This window comes from Vombatus ursinus, unplaced genomic scaffold (genome assembly GCF_900497805.2).
Source record: "Vombatus ursinus unplaced genomic scaffold, bare-nosed wombat genome assembly UNPS02014841.1, whole genome shotgun sequence".
NCBI classification, from domain to species: Eukaryota; Metazoa; Chordata; class Mammalia; order Diprotodontia; family Vombatidae; genus Vombatus; species Vombatus ursinus.
The window spans coordinates 3623890-3641431 of NW_020954619.1; the positions used below are offsets into that span (position 1 = coordinate 3623890).

At 36.3% G+C, this 17542-nt stretch overlaps 1 protein-coding gene across 3 annotated transcripts in view; it reads left to right on the top strand.

Moving 5' to 3' along the window:
- RALGAPA2 (Ral GTPase activating protein catalytic alpha subunit 2) overlaps window positions 1-17542 on the top strand; it is a 407209-nt gene that overhangs the window by 258208 nt on the left and 131459 nt on the right. For 2 of the 3 annotated variants that reach the window (XM_027840277.1, XM_027840278.1), the window contains exon 37: window positions 15421-15548. In XM_027840277.1, coding sequence (XP_027696078.1) covers window positions 15421-15548 — 128 coding nt within the window. Of the gene's footprint in view, window positions 1-15420; window positions 15625-17542 lie in introns of all 3 variants that reach the window. The other variant, XR_003567134.1, reaches the window with a different exon arrangement.

The following is a 17542-nucleotide window of genomic DNA, read 5'->3' on the forward strand; positions in this document are numbered from 1 at the left end:
ATCCCAAAATTAACATGTCTAAAACTCATTACCTCCCCTCCAAAAAACCCTCCTACCTTCATAATTTTCTAGTTACTATAAAGGGCACTACCACCATCCAGTTGGCTAGACCTGAAATCTCAATGTCCCACTCAACTCTTCACCCCATTTATTCCATCCATTGCCGTGTCTTGTTCATTTCGATCATCACATTGTTTCTTATATATCCCCTCCTTTTCATTCATATGGCCACAATCCTACCTCAGGCCCTCATCTCCTCTCATCTGGACTACTTTAATAGTCTTCTAACTGGTGTTTCTGCCTTTAGTCTTCTGTTTCCGGTCTAATCTTCACTTAGTTTAGTGAAGGTCTAAAGCAGACTTGTACAACACAGGGCCCACCAAAGGATATCTTAGACAATGATTGATTGCCACAGGTCACGTGACAGCTGCCCGAAATCCTTTGGCGGGTCCCAAGCAGCCTGTGGGCCATTTGTTGTTTGAGCCTGGCCTAAAGTGTTCTGAGCACATCAATCTTCAGTCTTATTTCTTTCCCCCTCTTAGTTAGTTTCAGTGACTTTCTTTTACCTCTAAGATCCAGTATTAACTCCTCTGCTTGGTATTTAAAACTCTTCCTAAATTGCCTCCTTCCCACCTTTTCCATGTACCCTGATCCAACAATTCTAGCCTATTTGGTCCTGTGATATTATACTCCATCTCTCATCTTCATACCTTTATCCTGTCTGTCCCCTATACCTTCTGAATCAGGAAAGGCCCGTATAAGATTCAAACTGAGTTATTAAAGACCATAGAGATTCTTAGAGGTGAAAGTGGAACTGGAGTGTATTTCAGGAATGGCAGGCAGACGGTGCAAAGGCACAGGAGCACATCATCGAATGTTATATGTGAGAAACGGTGAGAACAATTTGCCTTGATGGGAGAATGTATAAGTAACGATATAAATAATCCTGGACAGGAAGACAGGAGCCAGGTTGTGAAGGGCTTTAAGAGTTCTTAGAGGCCATGGGGAGCCGCTGTACATTCAAGCAGCCAGTGAGCAAGCATTTATTAAATATTTTCTATATGTCAGGAACTGCTCTAGTTGCTGAAATACATATACAAAAAAAATAAAACAGTTCCTACTTACAGGCTTACTTTCCAGCCAAAATGACCTGCTGCTCCACCTACATATCACTTCATCTCTCAATTTTGTGTCCTATAGAGGCTGTGCCCAGTGTCCTGAATGGACTTCACATCTCTATCTCTTAGAATCCCTACCTTTCTTTAATGTTTAATTCATGTGACACCTCCTACAAGAAGGCTTTCCTGTTGTTTGCTTTAATTGTCAATGATCTCTCCCTCAAATTATCATGTATGCACTTGACTATTTACATACTGATTATTACTCTCTTCCTCTGGAGAATTTAGGCTTCTCGAGAGGGATAGATTTTCATTTTGTCTTTTCATACTAGTACGTCCTACAAAGGTGACTCCAATATATGGCTTATTGGATTGAGTTAGATTGGAATGGATGCCTTAGAGGTTGAGGATCAGCTAACTTACAGTTTGGAAAGAATGTACATTGACTGTATGATGTGGAGCCATGGGAAATGAGGTTGGAAAGGTAATATGGAGGTAGTTTGTGTGATCTTAATCCAGGTTAAGGAGTGCATATTTTATACTGTAGGTAATGGGAAACCACTGATGATTTTGAGCAGTTGTGATGTGTTCACACCTTTGTATTAGGAAGTTTATCTGTCTGAAATGGGAAGGAAACCAAAATCCAGACAATAGGTGATGAAGGTCTGAACTAGGATTGTCACTGTGTATTTGCCAGGTAGGTGATGCAATGAATAGAATACTGGACATAGAAACAAGAAGACCTGAGTTCAAATAATGATTAAGACACTTATTAGCTATGTGACCCTGGTCAAGTCATTTAACCTTTGTTACCCTCAAATAAGCATAATAATAGCACCTACTTCACAGGTTGTGAGAATCAAATGAGGTATTTTGCAAGATTTTAACTGCTATACAAATGCTAGCTGTTACTATTAATATAATGTGTATTGATGATTGGTGAGGTACAAGGTATTCATACATTCATACATGGTTCTTGCTCCCTCTTCCCCCCCTCCAGCTCTCATGGATGTATTTGTACAGTGTCCTCAGCAAGAGCCTATTAATGGGTAAATTGAAAGGCCATTTAAAAGTTTAATATTATCATGCTGTTATAGGGTATTTGATTAATTTTGGTAGTGCTCAATGCAAGTTGTTTAAGCAACTGTCTCCTTCGGTGCTTAGTTCTAAGTTATCATATGTGTATGTATGTGTATATGTATGTGTGTGTATTATACACATATATTTTGTACAGACTTATTTGCATTTTGGCTCTCTCATTAGACTGAGTTTCTTGAGATCAGAGACTGTTTTTGGGGGGGGTTGGGGGTTGTTTTTTTTTTTGTTTTTATTTTTTTTGTATCCTCAGTGCATAATAGATACTTAATAAATCCTCCTTGACTTAATTTGGAGATTTATAATAAAATATTTTGGAAGTAAAGTTGTTGCATACTTAAATATTTATCTTAAAAAATAAAAGCATTAACTTGTGTATGTACATAATAGTCTAGAATAGAAAGACATCCTAAACAGAATCCAAGATTAATTAGCATAACTGGTTTGATGTTATATATTCTGATTTGAGAGTTTAGTTAAGTAAAGGAATAACATAATGAAGATCTCTATGAAAGGCAGTTGTCATTTAAACATCCTATGTTTACATGAAATTTTTCTGTAATTCATTGCCACTTGTAATTAGAGGAATTCCCTGGATACTAGACCTTTAAATTATTCCAATAATCCACTTACTGAAAGAATGTCTTAGTCCATCCGCTAGTAGTTGCCAAAGAATGATAAAATATATTTATTTATGTAGCAGATGTTCATACACATGGAGAAAAGTCCATAGCTTAAATATTGATAAATACTCTTAGCTCAGTTTAGGTTCTCTCATCATGCTTTTGTGGTTTCAAAATCCATTTTTAGTTGATTTTCTCTAGAAAATAAAATTCAGTTTTTCTTGAGTATTTACAGGGTTTTTCCTTCCTTCCACCCTTCTATCTCTTTATCATATGCATAACACATATGTGTATCTGCTACCATGACAGTCCCTAATAAATTCTCCTTTTTATGGAGGACCTGACCTATCCTGAATACATTAAACAATATAGTTTAATGTAGGGAAAGAAAACATATCATTTCTTTGCTTTCAGACACATGAAGAAAGGAAAAAATAAATATTTATTAAGTGCCTCCTATGTGCTAAGCATTTTACAAATATTATCTCATTCAATCCTCAATATAACCTGTGAGGTAAGTGCTGTTATTTTCCCCATTTTATAGTTGAGGAAAGAGACAGCAGTTAAATGACTTGCCCAGAGTCACTAAGCTAGTAAATATCTGAGACTGGATTTCATCTCACATCTTTCTTGCTCCAGGCGCAACATTCTAGCCACTACATCAACTAGCTGCCTTAAGGGCTTAAGGAGGCATGTAATTCAGGTGGTAAAGAGAGTACATTATTTCTAGAGTATCAGATCATGAAAGAGTATCAGATCGTGAATGTGAATGTACACAAAAATAGGTAATTTTTTTTTGCAGGCTTTTCAACTGACCACAGTAGCCTACAAGACGGGAAGAATAAGAAAATCATTATGATAATAAACAGCAGCGGCAGCTGCAACAAATGTCTTCTCACCATTTTTAATGGAAGGTATCATATATCTATTACAAAAGATGATAATACCAGAGACCCTTCCATTTACGGGTTTATGTATTTTATACAAAGTATTCACAGCTTGTATCACTAAAAACATCTGTAATCATTTAAAAGAAAACAATATTGGCTAAGGAGCAACTAGTATATGCTAGGAAATCCCAAGAGCATAAAGAGCTACTTATTATTGATTCATTAATTATTGAGCAAATTACCCAAAAGCAGCATAAGACTTATACTGTCTTTGTTGATTATTGCAAAGCCATTGATCCACATCTGAACTCAGGATTTACTGATGTCTTACAAATATGCAAAATATTTCCAGGAATAGTGACAATACTGTTTGATGTGTTGGACACATCAATATTTTATGTCCAACTGAAAAAATGTTCTCTGTTTTAAATATTCCACCAATACAATAATATAAAGAATAAGCAATGTGCTTCTGTATATTACCAACAAAACCAAGCAAGGAAGAGATAGAAACATTTCATTTAAAATAAAACCAATGTATAAAATACTTGGGCGTATACCTACCAGACACATAAGAACTACGTGAATACAACTACAAAACACTTTATGAAAATACAGACCTAAGTAATTGGAGAAACATTCATTGCTCTTGGGTACGCTGAGTCAGTATAATAAAAATGACAGTGCTACCTAAATTTATTTATTTGGTGCCATACGATTGAAGTTACCAAGAGATTACTTTGAAAAGCTGGAAAAAATAGTAAAATTCATCTGGAGAAATAAAAAGTAAAGAATCCCAATGGAAATAATGAAAAAACTGGGACGGGAGAGGGCTTGCCAGTACCAGATATCAAACTATGCTACAAAGCAATCAAAACAATTTGGTACTGGTTTAGAAATGAAATGGTCAGTTAGTAGAATAGATTAGATACACAACATACAGAAGGAAACAAAGTAGCCTATTGTTCAATAAATATAAAGATCCCCTGATAATGAGATAAAGACTCATTATTTAACAAAAACCACTAGGGAACTTAGAAAGCAATCTGGCAGAATCTAGGTATAGACCAACATCTCATACCTTCTACCAAGATAAGCTCCAAATGAATACATGACCTAGATATAAAGGGTGATGTAAACAAATTAGAGGAAAAAAGAAGAAATTACTTTTTGTATCTATAGATCAGGCAAGGATTTATGAGCAAAGAAAGAAAAGAGTCTCAGAACACAAAATGGCCAATTTTGATTACATAAAATTAAAAGCCTTTTGAAAAAAAATTAGAATAGAAGATGGTAACTAGAAAAAAATCTATAGCAAGTTTCTCTGAGTCTTAGCTGGGCAAGATCAGCAAAATGATAAGGGGACAAAGGGCTCGAGAGAAGAGAACAGTATTGAACTGAACTGGTTTATCAAGTGGGCAAAATGGGGAAAGGAAAAGAGTGTGTCTAATGCAAGGGTGATGGCCTGGGAGCGAAGTGAGGCATTGAGGAATTGGAGGCCTTGGTGTGGATGATTAGTGTGGTTTGGTATTGGAAGGCAGAAGGAAATTTGGAAATTCAGATGAATGTGATGAGATAAGGGAATTTCAGAATTCATGAACATGGAGGTGATGGTAAGATGAACAGTATGACTGTCTTTGTTGCTGAGTTGGGTGAAGGAGTAAGTCATGTAAAGTGAGGTAGTGAAGTTAGGGGATGTTACTACATGTGTTGAAGTCTTTTAGTATGAGTTCAGGAGTTGGGGAAGATAGAAAGATTGTGAACCAGATACTCAACTTTTTGAGGAAAGAAGAGGAGTAACCTGGAGGTAGATAGACAATAAGTACCAGAATTTTGGCTGTGTGGTAAATATGGATTGAGTGAACATCAAAGGCAGAGAGGTTTCTGAGTGAAGGAAGCGAGAGGACCTGGAATAACAATGGGGAGCAAAGAATATTGCAACTTTCCCCACCTCAACCATTAAATTAGGGGGAATGAGTCAGAATGCAGCCATTGCTGGGAAGGGAGGTGAGGGAGGCTGTGTCATCAGGAAGGAGCCAGGTTTTAAAGAGAGTCAGAAGATAGAAGGAGTAGGAAAGGAAAAGATTTAAGATGAAGGCAGGTTTGTTGCCTATGGAGTAGGCATTCCAGAGAGCACAGTGGAAGAAGTGGGTAGCTTTGGGGTGGGACATTGGGGAGGGGGATTTTGAGGGGAATGGAATAAGGGATCAGCTAGAAGAGTACGGAGAATGGGGTTTAAATTATGACTGCTGGTAATTTAGAATCACTAGGATAAGGAGAGTAGGATCTGGGAAGAGCTTGTTAATTATTAAAGGAAGATTTAGATAGATTTTTTTCATGGTTATCTTTAACCTAGTCTTACTGATAAATGCAGATTATGTAGTGAAATGGTAGAATGGTGCAACATGTCAATTGTAGGTTGCAAAATTTTATCATCTGCCATGCATAACTAGAAAGATACAATTAGGTGGTTTGAATGATACACCAGAAGCACATCCTGTATAAGCTGACAGATAATAAATCCTTGTGCTACCAAAATATCCTTGAAAATGCAGCAAATAATTATAACTAGATAATCATTGCAGACAGAATTGTTGCACTTTGATCCTAATACTACACTGTTTTCCGGAAGCTACCTATGTTATGACAACTCTATCCCTATTTGAGCCTCTTCCAGGAAAAGTTTAGTGTCTTTTAAATAATTCCCATAGGTAATTTAGGATATTCTCTTCCTGTTAAACTGGTTCCAATTCATTGTCCATTTTGAGAATTTGTCCAAGATACACATTGATTGTGTTAAGCCATGGAACAATGCAAAGCCTGCTAAATGATATCTGTAATTACTCAAAAGAGTTTGACCAACTATCCACACAGGAAAAAACAAAGTGAATGAACTTGCTTCTTATCTAGGCTAGGATATACAGTTAGATTGACAACCTAGAGAGCACAACCATCTGTGGGTATTTATTTATATGTTTGTGTGTTTGTACCTCGCCATTATTGGGAAACCCTCTCAGCCTGGGAATATGCACTTGATCTCCATGATCAAGTGATGCCAGTGAACACTTCCCCAAACTTTCTTAATTCTACTGCTTTCCCTCTTTTAATTATTTCCTTTTGGATGATGATTTCCTATGGATGAAGATCCAGCAAAGGAGACTGGAAGGCAATCAGACAGGAGGGAGAGGAGCAGCAATGTCAAAAAACCTAGACAAAAGAGAGTCTCAAAGAGAAGAGGATGATTGACAGTGCCAGGGGCTGCAGAGAGGTCAAGAAGGATGAAGACTGAGAAAGGACCGTTAGATTTGGCAATTAAGAGATCATTGGTAGGTTGCACAGTAACGTCAGAAGCCAAAATGCAGAATGCTAAGATGAAAGCTGGAAAAGAGGAAATGATGGCACTGATGGCAGATGGCCTTCTCAAAGAGTTTATCCAAAAAGGAAAGATAAAGGAAAATAGCAATTGATGGAAGGATAAAGTGAGGGTTTCTCATTGGAATGATACATTTAACCATTATGGGTTTGGGATTTGGAATCATAGGAGTGTGTTTTTTGTTGTTGTTGTTGTTGTTGTTTTTGTGGTTTTTGTTTTGTTTTTGTTTTCGGAGCGAGGGGCGGGTTGTTTTATTTTCTGGAAGTAATTTGTGAGTTCTTTCCATTGGTGCTATGTTTTCTTTATTCAGGCATTCTGGGCAGTTTTCTTGCATTATTTCTTGCATTATGGTGTTCAAGTTTTTGGACTTGTAATGTTCTTCTGGAAAGTCTGTGATCCTTAAGTTGGTCTCTGCATCCTACCTTCACGATATATGTGTTTCCCTTGTATAGATATTATGTGTTCTTTTAACAGGATTGCTTGTTGCTTTTCTTCTTCCACATTGTCTTTCTCTTTAATATATTTATATTCCTTATTTGTTGTTCTCTTTCATTTCTTTGGAGAGATTTGCCATGTAGGTTCAGGTTTTTCCATTTTGCTCATTATTTTAGCTGTTCAGGCCATCAGTTCTACTATTTCTTCTTTTCTAATTTCACTCAAGATTATGATTTTTCTCTTGAATCATTCAGGAACATCCTGCTGCAGGTTCTCTTGGAAATTCACAGGGTTCTGTGTTTTACCAGATCTGTTGAATTTCCTTTGCCTTATAATATTTATTTAAATACATTTATAATCTCTTAGATGTCTTAGTACTTATCTTTACTTTTAGTATTTCCCATGTCTGTGCTCTCTATATTTTTCTTCCTCCTAAGACTTGTAGGAATTGTGAGAAAACTTTATTGCATTGTTTGAACCTAGCTCTGCATGGCTAGGAAGATGGACACATCTACCTTCTGCTTAGAGGCACTTAGTTAAAAATCCAAGTTATGCTGACCAGATCCAAAGATGGATGAAAGCAGTTTTCTCACAATTATACATCTCAAGCAACCCATATATTTTATCTGAAAACTGGCTCTGTAGTGGTCAATCACTTGTTTCCATGTTCCTTTGATTGAATACAGACACTCTGATTTCAGGAATTGTGCCTGTTCACTCTTTCCCTCTCAACTTGGAAAGTCCCTAATCTTTTCTCCAATTAGAAGTGAGGTTACCTAATTTTGTATCCTGCTTAGTTTTTTTTTTTAAATTAATTGGTCTTATTTGAGTAATTGTTTTTAATACATAAAAATCTGTCTCCCTCTGTATTCAGGATCCAGTGTCAAAGCTGAGGAGGCCTGGTCCTAATTTGTTATGCAAGTGGCATGCATTGCTTAATAAAATCTGACCTCAGAAGCTTGAACCTCTGTTTCCTGAGTCATTTCATTTTTCACCCACCATAAGTTTTCTCTCTAGAGGTGGATAGCATTTTTCATCATGGGTCTTTGGGAATTGTCTTGGATCATTGTCTTAATCAGAGTAGCCAAGTCTTTCACAGTTGATCATGTTTACAATATTGCTGTTACTATGTACAATATTCCCCCAGTTCTGATCACTGCATTTTGCATCATTTACATCACTCATTCATGTGAGTCTTGCCAAGTTTTTATGAAACCATCCTGCTCATCATTTCTTATAGCACAAAAGTATTCCATCACAATCATATACCACAACTTGTTCAGCCACTCCCCATTTGATGGATCTCCCCTTGATTTCCAATTCTTTGCCACCACAGAAAGAGCTGCTATAAATATTTTTGTATAAACAGGTCTTTTCCCCTTTTCATTGATCTCTTTGGGATACAGACCTAGTATTGGTATTGCTGAATCAAAAGGTATGTACATACAGTTTTATAGCTCTTTGAGAATAGCTCTAAATTATTCTGTAAATGATTGGACTAGTTCACAACCCAACCAATAGTGCATCATCAGGAAGAATGTCTCACTCTGACCTTTTGTTGGCTCTGCTACTCCAGAATTTGATTTGAGGCACTATTTTAAAATTGTTTGGAGGGGAATATTGGAAGAGCTCAGCTAGGTGCTTTCTCTATTCTGCCATCTTGACTGTACCCCTGGAAGTGACTCCTTTTGTTGATAGCTTTACCCTCCTCCCCAAGGACTAGACCCAAAGTTCACTCATCCTGTTCCACATTAGGACATATACTTTTCTCTGGCCTTGGTTCCACTTGGCTCTGGGAGTAAAGGACTGACTCCAGTTGGTTTCCAGATCCCTTTTTTTCAGACCCAGTATAGTCCCACCTGTTTGTTACCTTTCCTAGTTCTCTCAGTTCTTCAGAGACTTCCCCTTTTTTCAAGGTTGGGAGAGGGTGAAGTGTGTATTCAAGGCAGACTGTCTACTATACTGCTAGTTCCTAACCTATAGACTATCCAGGCACTGTCTTTCTTCATCTCCATCCCCTTTCTCTGTATGTGACTGGGCAAAGTTAAAATCCATTGTTTGTTGCAACAGAATTTTGGAGGAAGGACAAAGGGCAGGGAGCTTAGGCCAAGGCTAATGTAAGAAGGAAGTCCCTGAATTGAATCTCTCACCATGAGCTAATGGGTTTGTGCATGATGATGAAATGTGGAGACTGGTTGGGGTGGGGGACTGTTGTTGTTTGCCCTTTATTTTCAAAAAGGACCAGTGACATCGTGAAGTGATGTCTTGACTTGTGTGTGAATTGGATTTAAGTGAGGCAGAGCTGTGCAAAGTTGAAAGGCTCATTATCTCTCTTTTTAAATTTATTTTGAATTATCAACAATTACTTCCATCAGCTTTTGAGTTTTAAATTCTTCTCCCCCTCCCTCCCTAAGATGGCGCACAATCTGATATAGGCTATACATATATATTCCTATTAAACATATTTTGACATTAGTGATGTTGTAAGTAAAAATTAGAACCAATAGGAGGAACCACCAGAAAGAGGAAACAAAAAAAAAAAAAGAGGAAACAAAACACAGCAGAAGAAAAAAAAATACCAAATAGTATGCTTTGATCTGCATTCAAATTCCATAGTTCTTTCTTCTTTGTGGACAGCATTTTCCATCACGAGGCCTTTGAAGATGTCTTAGGTCCTTGTATTGCTGAGAAGGGTTAAGTTTATCTATATGTCATCGTACAATGTGGCTATTATTGTGTACATTGTTCTCCTGGTTCTGCTCACTTCGCTCAGTATCAGACCATACAAGTCTTTCCAGGTTTTTCTGAAGTCAGCCTGCTCATCATTTCTTATAGCACAGTAGTATTCTGTCACATTCATATACCACAACTTGCTCAGCCATTTCCCAATTGATGGGCATCTTCTCAATTTCCAATTCTTTGCTACCACAAAAAGAGCTGCTATGAATATTTTTGTACATGTAGGTCCTTTCCCTGTTTGTGTGACCTCTTTGGGATATAGCCCTAGAAGTGCTATTGCTGGGTCAAAGGGTATTTTGCAAACTTTAAAGCACTCTGTTAATCTCTTATTGTTACTATACAGAATGTCCCAGAAGTGTTAGGGCAGTTTTAAGTTATTATAGCTTCAAACCTCCCTCTAACTATATACCTGTGGTGTCAAACTGAAATAGAAATATGGCCACTAAGCCATACATAAAGTTCCCTGTGGGTTACATATGACTTAAAAAAAACACATTTATTAACATTATCTATGTTCTATTGCAGGTTTTTCTGAAGTCAGCCTATTCATCATTTCTTATAGCTCAGTAGTATTCCATCACATTCATATACCACAACTTGTTCAGCCATTCCCCAATTGATGGGCATCCTCTCAATTTCCAATTCTTTGCCACCACAAAAAGAGATGCTGTAAATATTTTTGTACATATGGGTCCTTTTCCCATTTCTATGATCTCCCTGGGATGTACAGACTCATTCTCTCTTCCTCAGTTATCAGAGTCCACTGGGGAGACAAAAGTCAGGACAACTGGAGATGGCCTGGGATACAGTGGGTAACCTTGGCATCTTTGATGTCTGACCAAGCTCTAAGCATTTCACAGCGTCTGCTTCAGCTGCCTTCATGGCCATTTGAACAAATTGTTCTCATTTGCCCATTCCTTCGGGGAAGTATTCACATGCTTGGGGTGGACACCCCCTAACTCAGTGATGGGTTTGAAGCTCATTGGTTAACCTCAATCTGGTTTAGCCTCAACCTAGTTTAGCCCATCTGCTGAGGCAGTTTACCAGTGTGAGGCTGCTGTGCATGCAAGGGCTTCTTGGAGCCAAAAGTGAGAGCTGAGTGCCAGGTTGATTTCTTGTTTGGGAAAATAGCTGCAAATTCTCTCTTCTGGTATGTAATTGGGAGTTGAAACAAAATCTAGTCCTTCATTTTGTTGGTTATGTGACCTGGAGAGCTTTTATTGGAAATACCTTGTTTGAAGAGAACCTTGAAGACTATTTTGTTCTACCAAGTAATAGTTTTTTTTAGTCAGGATGCAATAAACATTCTAAGAACTTAAGACTCTTTACTCTTCTTAGTTAGGAGTTCATGGTAGACCTCTGCTTAAAATCAATTTCTAGTGTTCTTTCTCTTATATTAGTTTTCTTTTCAAGTATAAAGAGGACTGCCACATGCACAAAGCCCTTGCTTATTTCTCTTTTGACTCTTCCCAATGCAGGCTTCCCATACTTGCCACATCAGGAGATGACACCACAGATGTTCTGCACATGTGCCAGTCCCCATTACATACATGAAAACATGCTAGTATAGTTTCTTGTTTCCATTTATTTTTCATGACAGATGATTTGTAATTGTGTAGTTGATTCTTTGTGTACAAAGCTACACATTTTTAGGCAAGTTTATCAAATCCAATTGAAATGTGACTCAGAGTTTTTTGTTTATTGGTTTGTTTTAGCAAATCACAAAGTTTTGGTAATAATTAAAGGAGTACCCAAAAGCACAAAGATTTTGACCTTTCATGCCTTTGATACAAATGTCCGCTATTCTGATGAAATTCAGGAAATAAAGTATTTTGCATTTATATTTTTGAAAGTGTATTTGATCTGACAATTATAGATCTTCTAAGGCAATGATTCTAATTTCATGGGTTAATGATTATCTCTTTAGAACAATAAGCAGAGGTCAGATGTACATTGCCCTTTGCCAGAAGGTGTTGGTGATTTGGCAGGAGTAGGTGGTGTCACATTAAGGTGGCTCCATTTGTTCTTTTAAGAGATGTGCCACAAGATTATAAAGGGAAATTTCAGAGTGCCTTTTGTGCCTCAAGTTTTCTCATCTGTCATTGCCCAAACTATTTGTCCTTTCTTTAGACTGCCAGGGTAATTGTGCGGCAATATGGACTTCAATGTCATCCCTTTTCTTCAAAAGCTTTCTTTGCATTCGCAAAATCTGGTGAAGAAAAGAGACGAGTGTAAAAGTGTACTGGTCTGGATCCAATTCTGATGAAAGAAAAATTAAAATGGACATAGAAATCTCTAACACTGTGTATGTTACTTATCCTGATTATAGACCCATTGAGCTAATTATTAGTGTTGTTTATGTCTAGTACCCAGTCTAGAAACCAGCTGTGCTGGAACAAACTTCTCAAAAGATTCTGCCCTAGTTATTTTTAAGGAATGCTGTAAGAGGCATCTCAATTACTTCTTATACATAGTATGCATTTAATAACTTTTTAAATTTATTTAGGTTATGAAAATAATTTGTTCAGGGGTGTAGAACTAGATTTAGTTTTTTGATGGATAATTGTAGTGAAAAATAGTATTGGTTTAGTTCATCTTTAGTTGATATTATTTTAACAGTGTCTAATAAGATATTGGAATTGGCATATCTGGATTAAGGCCCAGTCATTTAGGAAGGTCTATTTTATTTTAATTAAGTATTTCATGAATTACTTTATTTTAATGGTTTACAAAATAAATTCATATTTTTATTCTCCTTGTAAATCAAAATATGGCTAGCTTTACTTAGTTAGATAAAAAAAATGAAGCAGTACCTGATTTTATCTGTACCACCATGAAGTCTGTAGAGGTAGATGTTTCCATCCATAAGAGTTGATTTGGGTGTATTCTTATATGGAGCTGGTGGTAATTCACACACGTTTGGATATTTTTAGCAAATTCACTTTAACTCCATGCTTGCCAAAGTCTTTATAGAGTTGTTTTATCCTAAACAATAATATTCCCTCTAATTTTTTAAAATCATGAGCAAACAACTTTGTTTCATGAGCTGTAGACTATGATAACAGCATGCTTATCTAGATTTTGTAATGAAATTGTTGAAATCACATACAACTTACAGCAAAGTTAATGTGGCTCTTCTAATGATAAGCATAATCTTTACTTGCTTCATGCTAATTATATATAAATGATCAGCCATTAACATAAAACTACTATAATTGGCTTTGCTTTTCACATAATCAAATCTATAGTGTTTCCCCTCACATTGTTAGTTTTCAGATATCAGTAATTATGTTACTGTTGACAATTTCCCATTGTACCATGAACCGTTTAGTCACAGTCTCTGAGTGATAAGGCTTTGGCTTTGGACTATCTGGATAAGAACTAAGTGCCCAGGGGGTGAACACTGTACTTAGCACGTTGTAGGAAGAAGGGATGAGGATGCTAGGTCTACTACTCCGCATCTACCTATGTAGCACTAAAAAGGGTCAATACTAGAGAAAGAATGAGTTAATTCATTTGGTGTTTTTTTTTTTAAGTAAGTGCCTACTATGTCTAAACCTCTTCTATATGCATAAAAGACAGGATCCTAGTCTTCAAGCGGATTTATAATGTAGTTATTATATAGTATATACTTAATATTTGTGATAATACAAAATAATAAATGCTGAGATATGTGCCATGAAAGTACAGAAGATGTAGAAAAACCACTTCTGAATGGAGTTGTCAAGTTCTTCTTTATAGACAAGGTTGAAAAATAGAACTTGGATCTTGAGGAATGGAAAGTATTGAGTAGCAAAGTAGCAGTAAATGCATTTCAGACAGGTACATAAGGATGAGTCACATGCACTGGGGACAGAAAGCCCAGGGAACTTTGAATGTACTAGTTTTTCCTCTTCATGAACCTCCTACTTCAGACGAAGTGTTCTGGTCACAGTTCTCTGTATTTTATTTGCATTGATGAAGTTGGAATGGTATGGAGGGCTAGAATATATAACACTTTTTAGGATTATGGAATTAATAACACATTTTGTAAGACATAAGAAGCTGTTGTGGTAGGTGGGGGGAAAGAAAGCGACATGATAAAAGCATTATTTTACACAGTGAAGCTTGCATGTTGTAAGCAAGAGATATTGGAAATGAGAGAAGGTAGAGGCACGGAAATCATTTAGATAGCATAATTTGATAAAGGCCTGAACTTGGGTGATGTCAATGAGAATAGAAAGAATGGATGCAAAAGACTTTGTGAAAGAAGAATAAATTATATGCTATAAATGATTGAATATGGGAATAATAGAGAAAGGGAGGAATTGAAGATAATTCTGAGGCTTGGAGCCTGATTAGTGAACATAAATATAATCCTCAAGTGAGAGTGTAGGGAGAAAAAAAATAGAGGCCAAAGAATTGAGAAAACACTCTCTCTTCCCCCATTAGGAAGTGGAATGAGGAAGGAAACATAGAAGGTGCAGTCAGAGGTATAGAAGGAAAACTTAGATCTAATGTTATAGAAAAGGGGAAGGAGGAAAGGGAATAAGCATGTATATAATACTCTGTGCCAGCACTGGGCTAAGTGCTTTACAAACACAATCTCTTTTGAAAACAAGGGAGAAAAGAAAAGGTAGGCAGATGTATCAGATATTTAGTGGAGAGGTCATAGAGAATAGGAACTAGGTATAACATAATGGATTTGGTGATTTGGAGGTCACTGGTTATCTCTGAGATTTTTGCATATTAATGCAACCCCATGGCAGAAAATGCTGCAGATTTTAAAACTATTCTCAGAAAAATGCGAAACTATTATCAGAAAATGTTCACTCAGATGTGAACTCTGTTGTTCATGTTGTGGGATATATGCATTTAGAATACTAGCTAGTAAATTAGACATATTTTGTAAGTGACAGTGTTCAAAATAAGCTAACAATTTGTTAATTTTGTGGTAAAACATCTTTACTGCCATTCAGAAGTAGATAACAGTGAAGAACTATCCTGTTTTGATTCAGAAGAAAACTATGTCCTATTAAATTCAAAGTATAATCTATAGACATGAATAGTAAATATGTAGTCATTACATTTGCTAATTGATCACATTTTCATCTAGGGTTCATTGGTGCTGTTTTTAACAATTAAATGACTTCTCTTTTCTTCCACAGATTCCATTTTTTGGGCCTTTGTTTGATGGAGCAATAGTGACTGCAAAATTGCTGCCAAGTCTTATATGTGCTACCTGCATCAATGCTAGCAGGGCTGTGAAGTCTCTCATACCCCTCTACCAAAGTTTGTATCCTTTGGCTTTGTAGCCGTGATTTCATTGTGTTGAAGAATTCAGTATGACGAAAACTCTGTGGTTACAAGAGGTAAGTAATGAAAACAGGATAGGAGAGAAATTTTTACAGTCAATTACAGATAGAATTTTTTTCAGAGACATTTTAAATGAACTTCAAACTAATCCTGTGGGTTTAAAACAAAAAACATCAAGTTATAGCTTCATCACAGTTTTTGGTAATTTTCTAATATATGCAATGATTTTATGCTACTTTAAATTCGAAATTATCTTCATGATACTCTCCCTTTATACTTTTACCTCTTAAGTCTCCCTGACTTATTTTAAGACTCAACTCAAATCATATTTCTGAAGGAAGCTTTTCCCAGCCCACACAGTCCTTCTCTCCCCTGTTGCCCAGCTGCTAGTCTTCTCCTCTGACTTCCATCTACTCTGTATATATCTTATATGTATCTAGTTATTTACATGTCAGTTGCCCCATTAGAATGTGAGCTCCTTGAGGGCAGAGACTGTTTCCACCTTTCTTTGCATTCTCAATGATTAACTTGATGCCTGATACATAGTAAGCACTTAATAAATGCTCATTGACTTACTGAAATATAAATATCTGTGATTTGCACACAAGAAACACTAATACTTGCTTATGGTTTTCTTCCATCCATAAATTCATTCCACAGTATTTATTCAGAACTTCTTTAATGTGGAACATACTGTTAGGCACTGAGTGAGATACAGAGATAGTTGCTACCCTCAAAGAGTTTACAGTTTCGTATGGAGAAGATAGAAGCACATAACAACTAGAATATGAATTAGACTGATAAATACCTCAAGAGCGATAAGTAAAATTCTTCGAGGATTCAAAAGAAACAATGAAATCACATCCATGGGGAATCAGGGAAGCCTTTGTGAAGGAAGGTTCACTGGCGATGGGTCACAAATGTAATATTTCAGTTATAATTCCTTTCTTACTATATTTTTTCTCCAATTTCTGATCTTGTTCCATAACAATAGCAAGTGACAGTTTTCATTTTTCTCAAAGATTAAATTAACTATACCACAATTCTTATAAAGCCCTCTGAATTGTTTCAGATTATGAGACAGAAAAATTCAATGAACTGAACAGAATTCTCCCAAAAGTCCTCAGACCCACTTAGTAGAATTTAATGTGTCCTGGTTTCTAGTTGGTGTTTATACTAATAAATGATGGCTACATGTTGATTTATAAGTACATCACCTATAAAAATGCATGTTCATGCTAATATTTAGAGAAAAGTGAGTATTTATTACCTATGGTGCTTTTCATAAATACAATTTTGAATAAAAGAATAAGAGATTCCATGAATAGATGTGTTCTTGACAGGGATTCTTCCATTTAAATTGGCTAAAAGATAGTTTGCCTTAAAGAAATGTGCCACGTGACAACTTGCAATTATCATAGAAATTAGAAGTAGAAAAGAACTATTAAGTCCCATCTGGTCCATCCCCTGGGGGCCAGTGCAGCATTATTCCCTACAGGATACTGTCCAGTACTTCATCCTGGCAGTGAATGTCTCACCAGATCTCCAACCATTTCCACAGGATTATGAATTTAATCTTATGGCCTCAGTAAATTCTGCCTTCGGAATGAAGTATTCTTTCTACATAACTGTTACCAAAGCGCTTCTTGGCAGAAAAGAAAAAAAAAATATTGAGTTGATTAGGTTACTTGTCAAGTAGAAAGAGCTAGAAGTTCATCAGTCAGGCCTGCTGGACCATTCAACAGCAACAAAAACTATGTGTAAGGAAATGTTTTCTTTAGATGCATTATTTTTTTCTCTTAGTTATCCATTCTGCAAATAATTTGCAACATAAAAAGTACTAGTGTTTCTTTGCCTTCCAAAATGCTATTTCATTAGCAGTGCTTCCTCTTATAAGAGGGAATCTAACAATATATGCATAACTGAAATTTAGAATGGTATATAGGTAAGGTCATATATATTGAAAGTTAATTA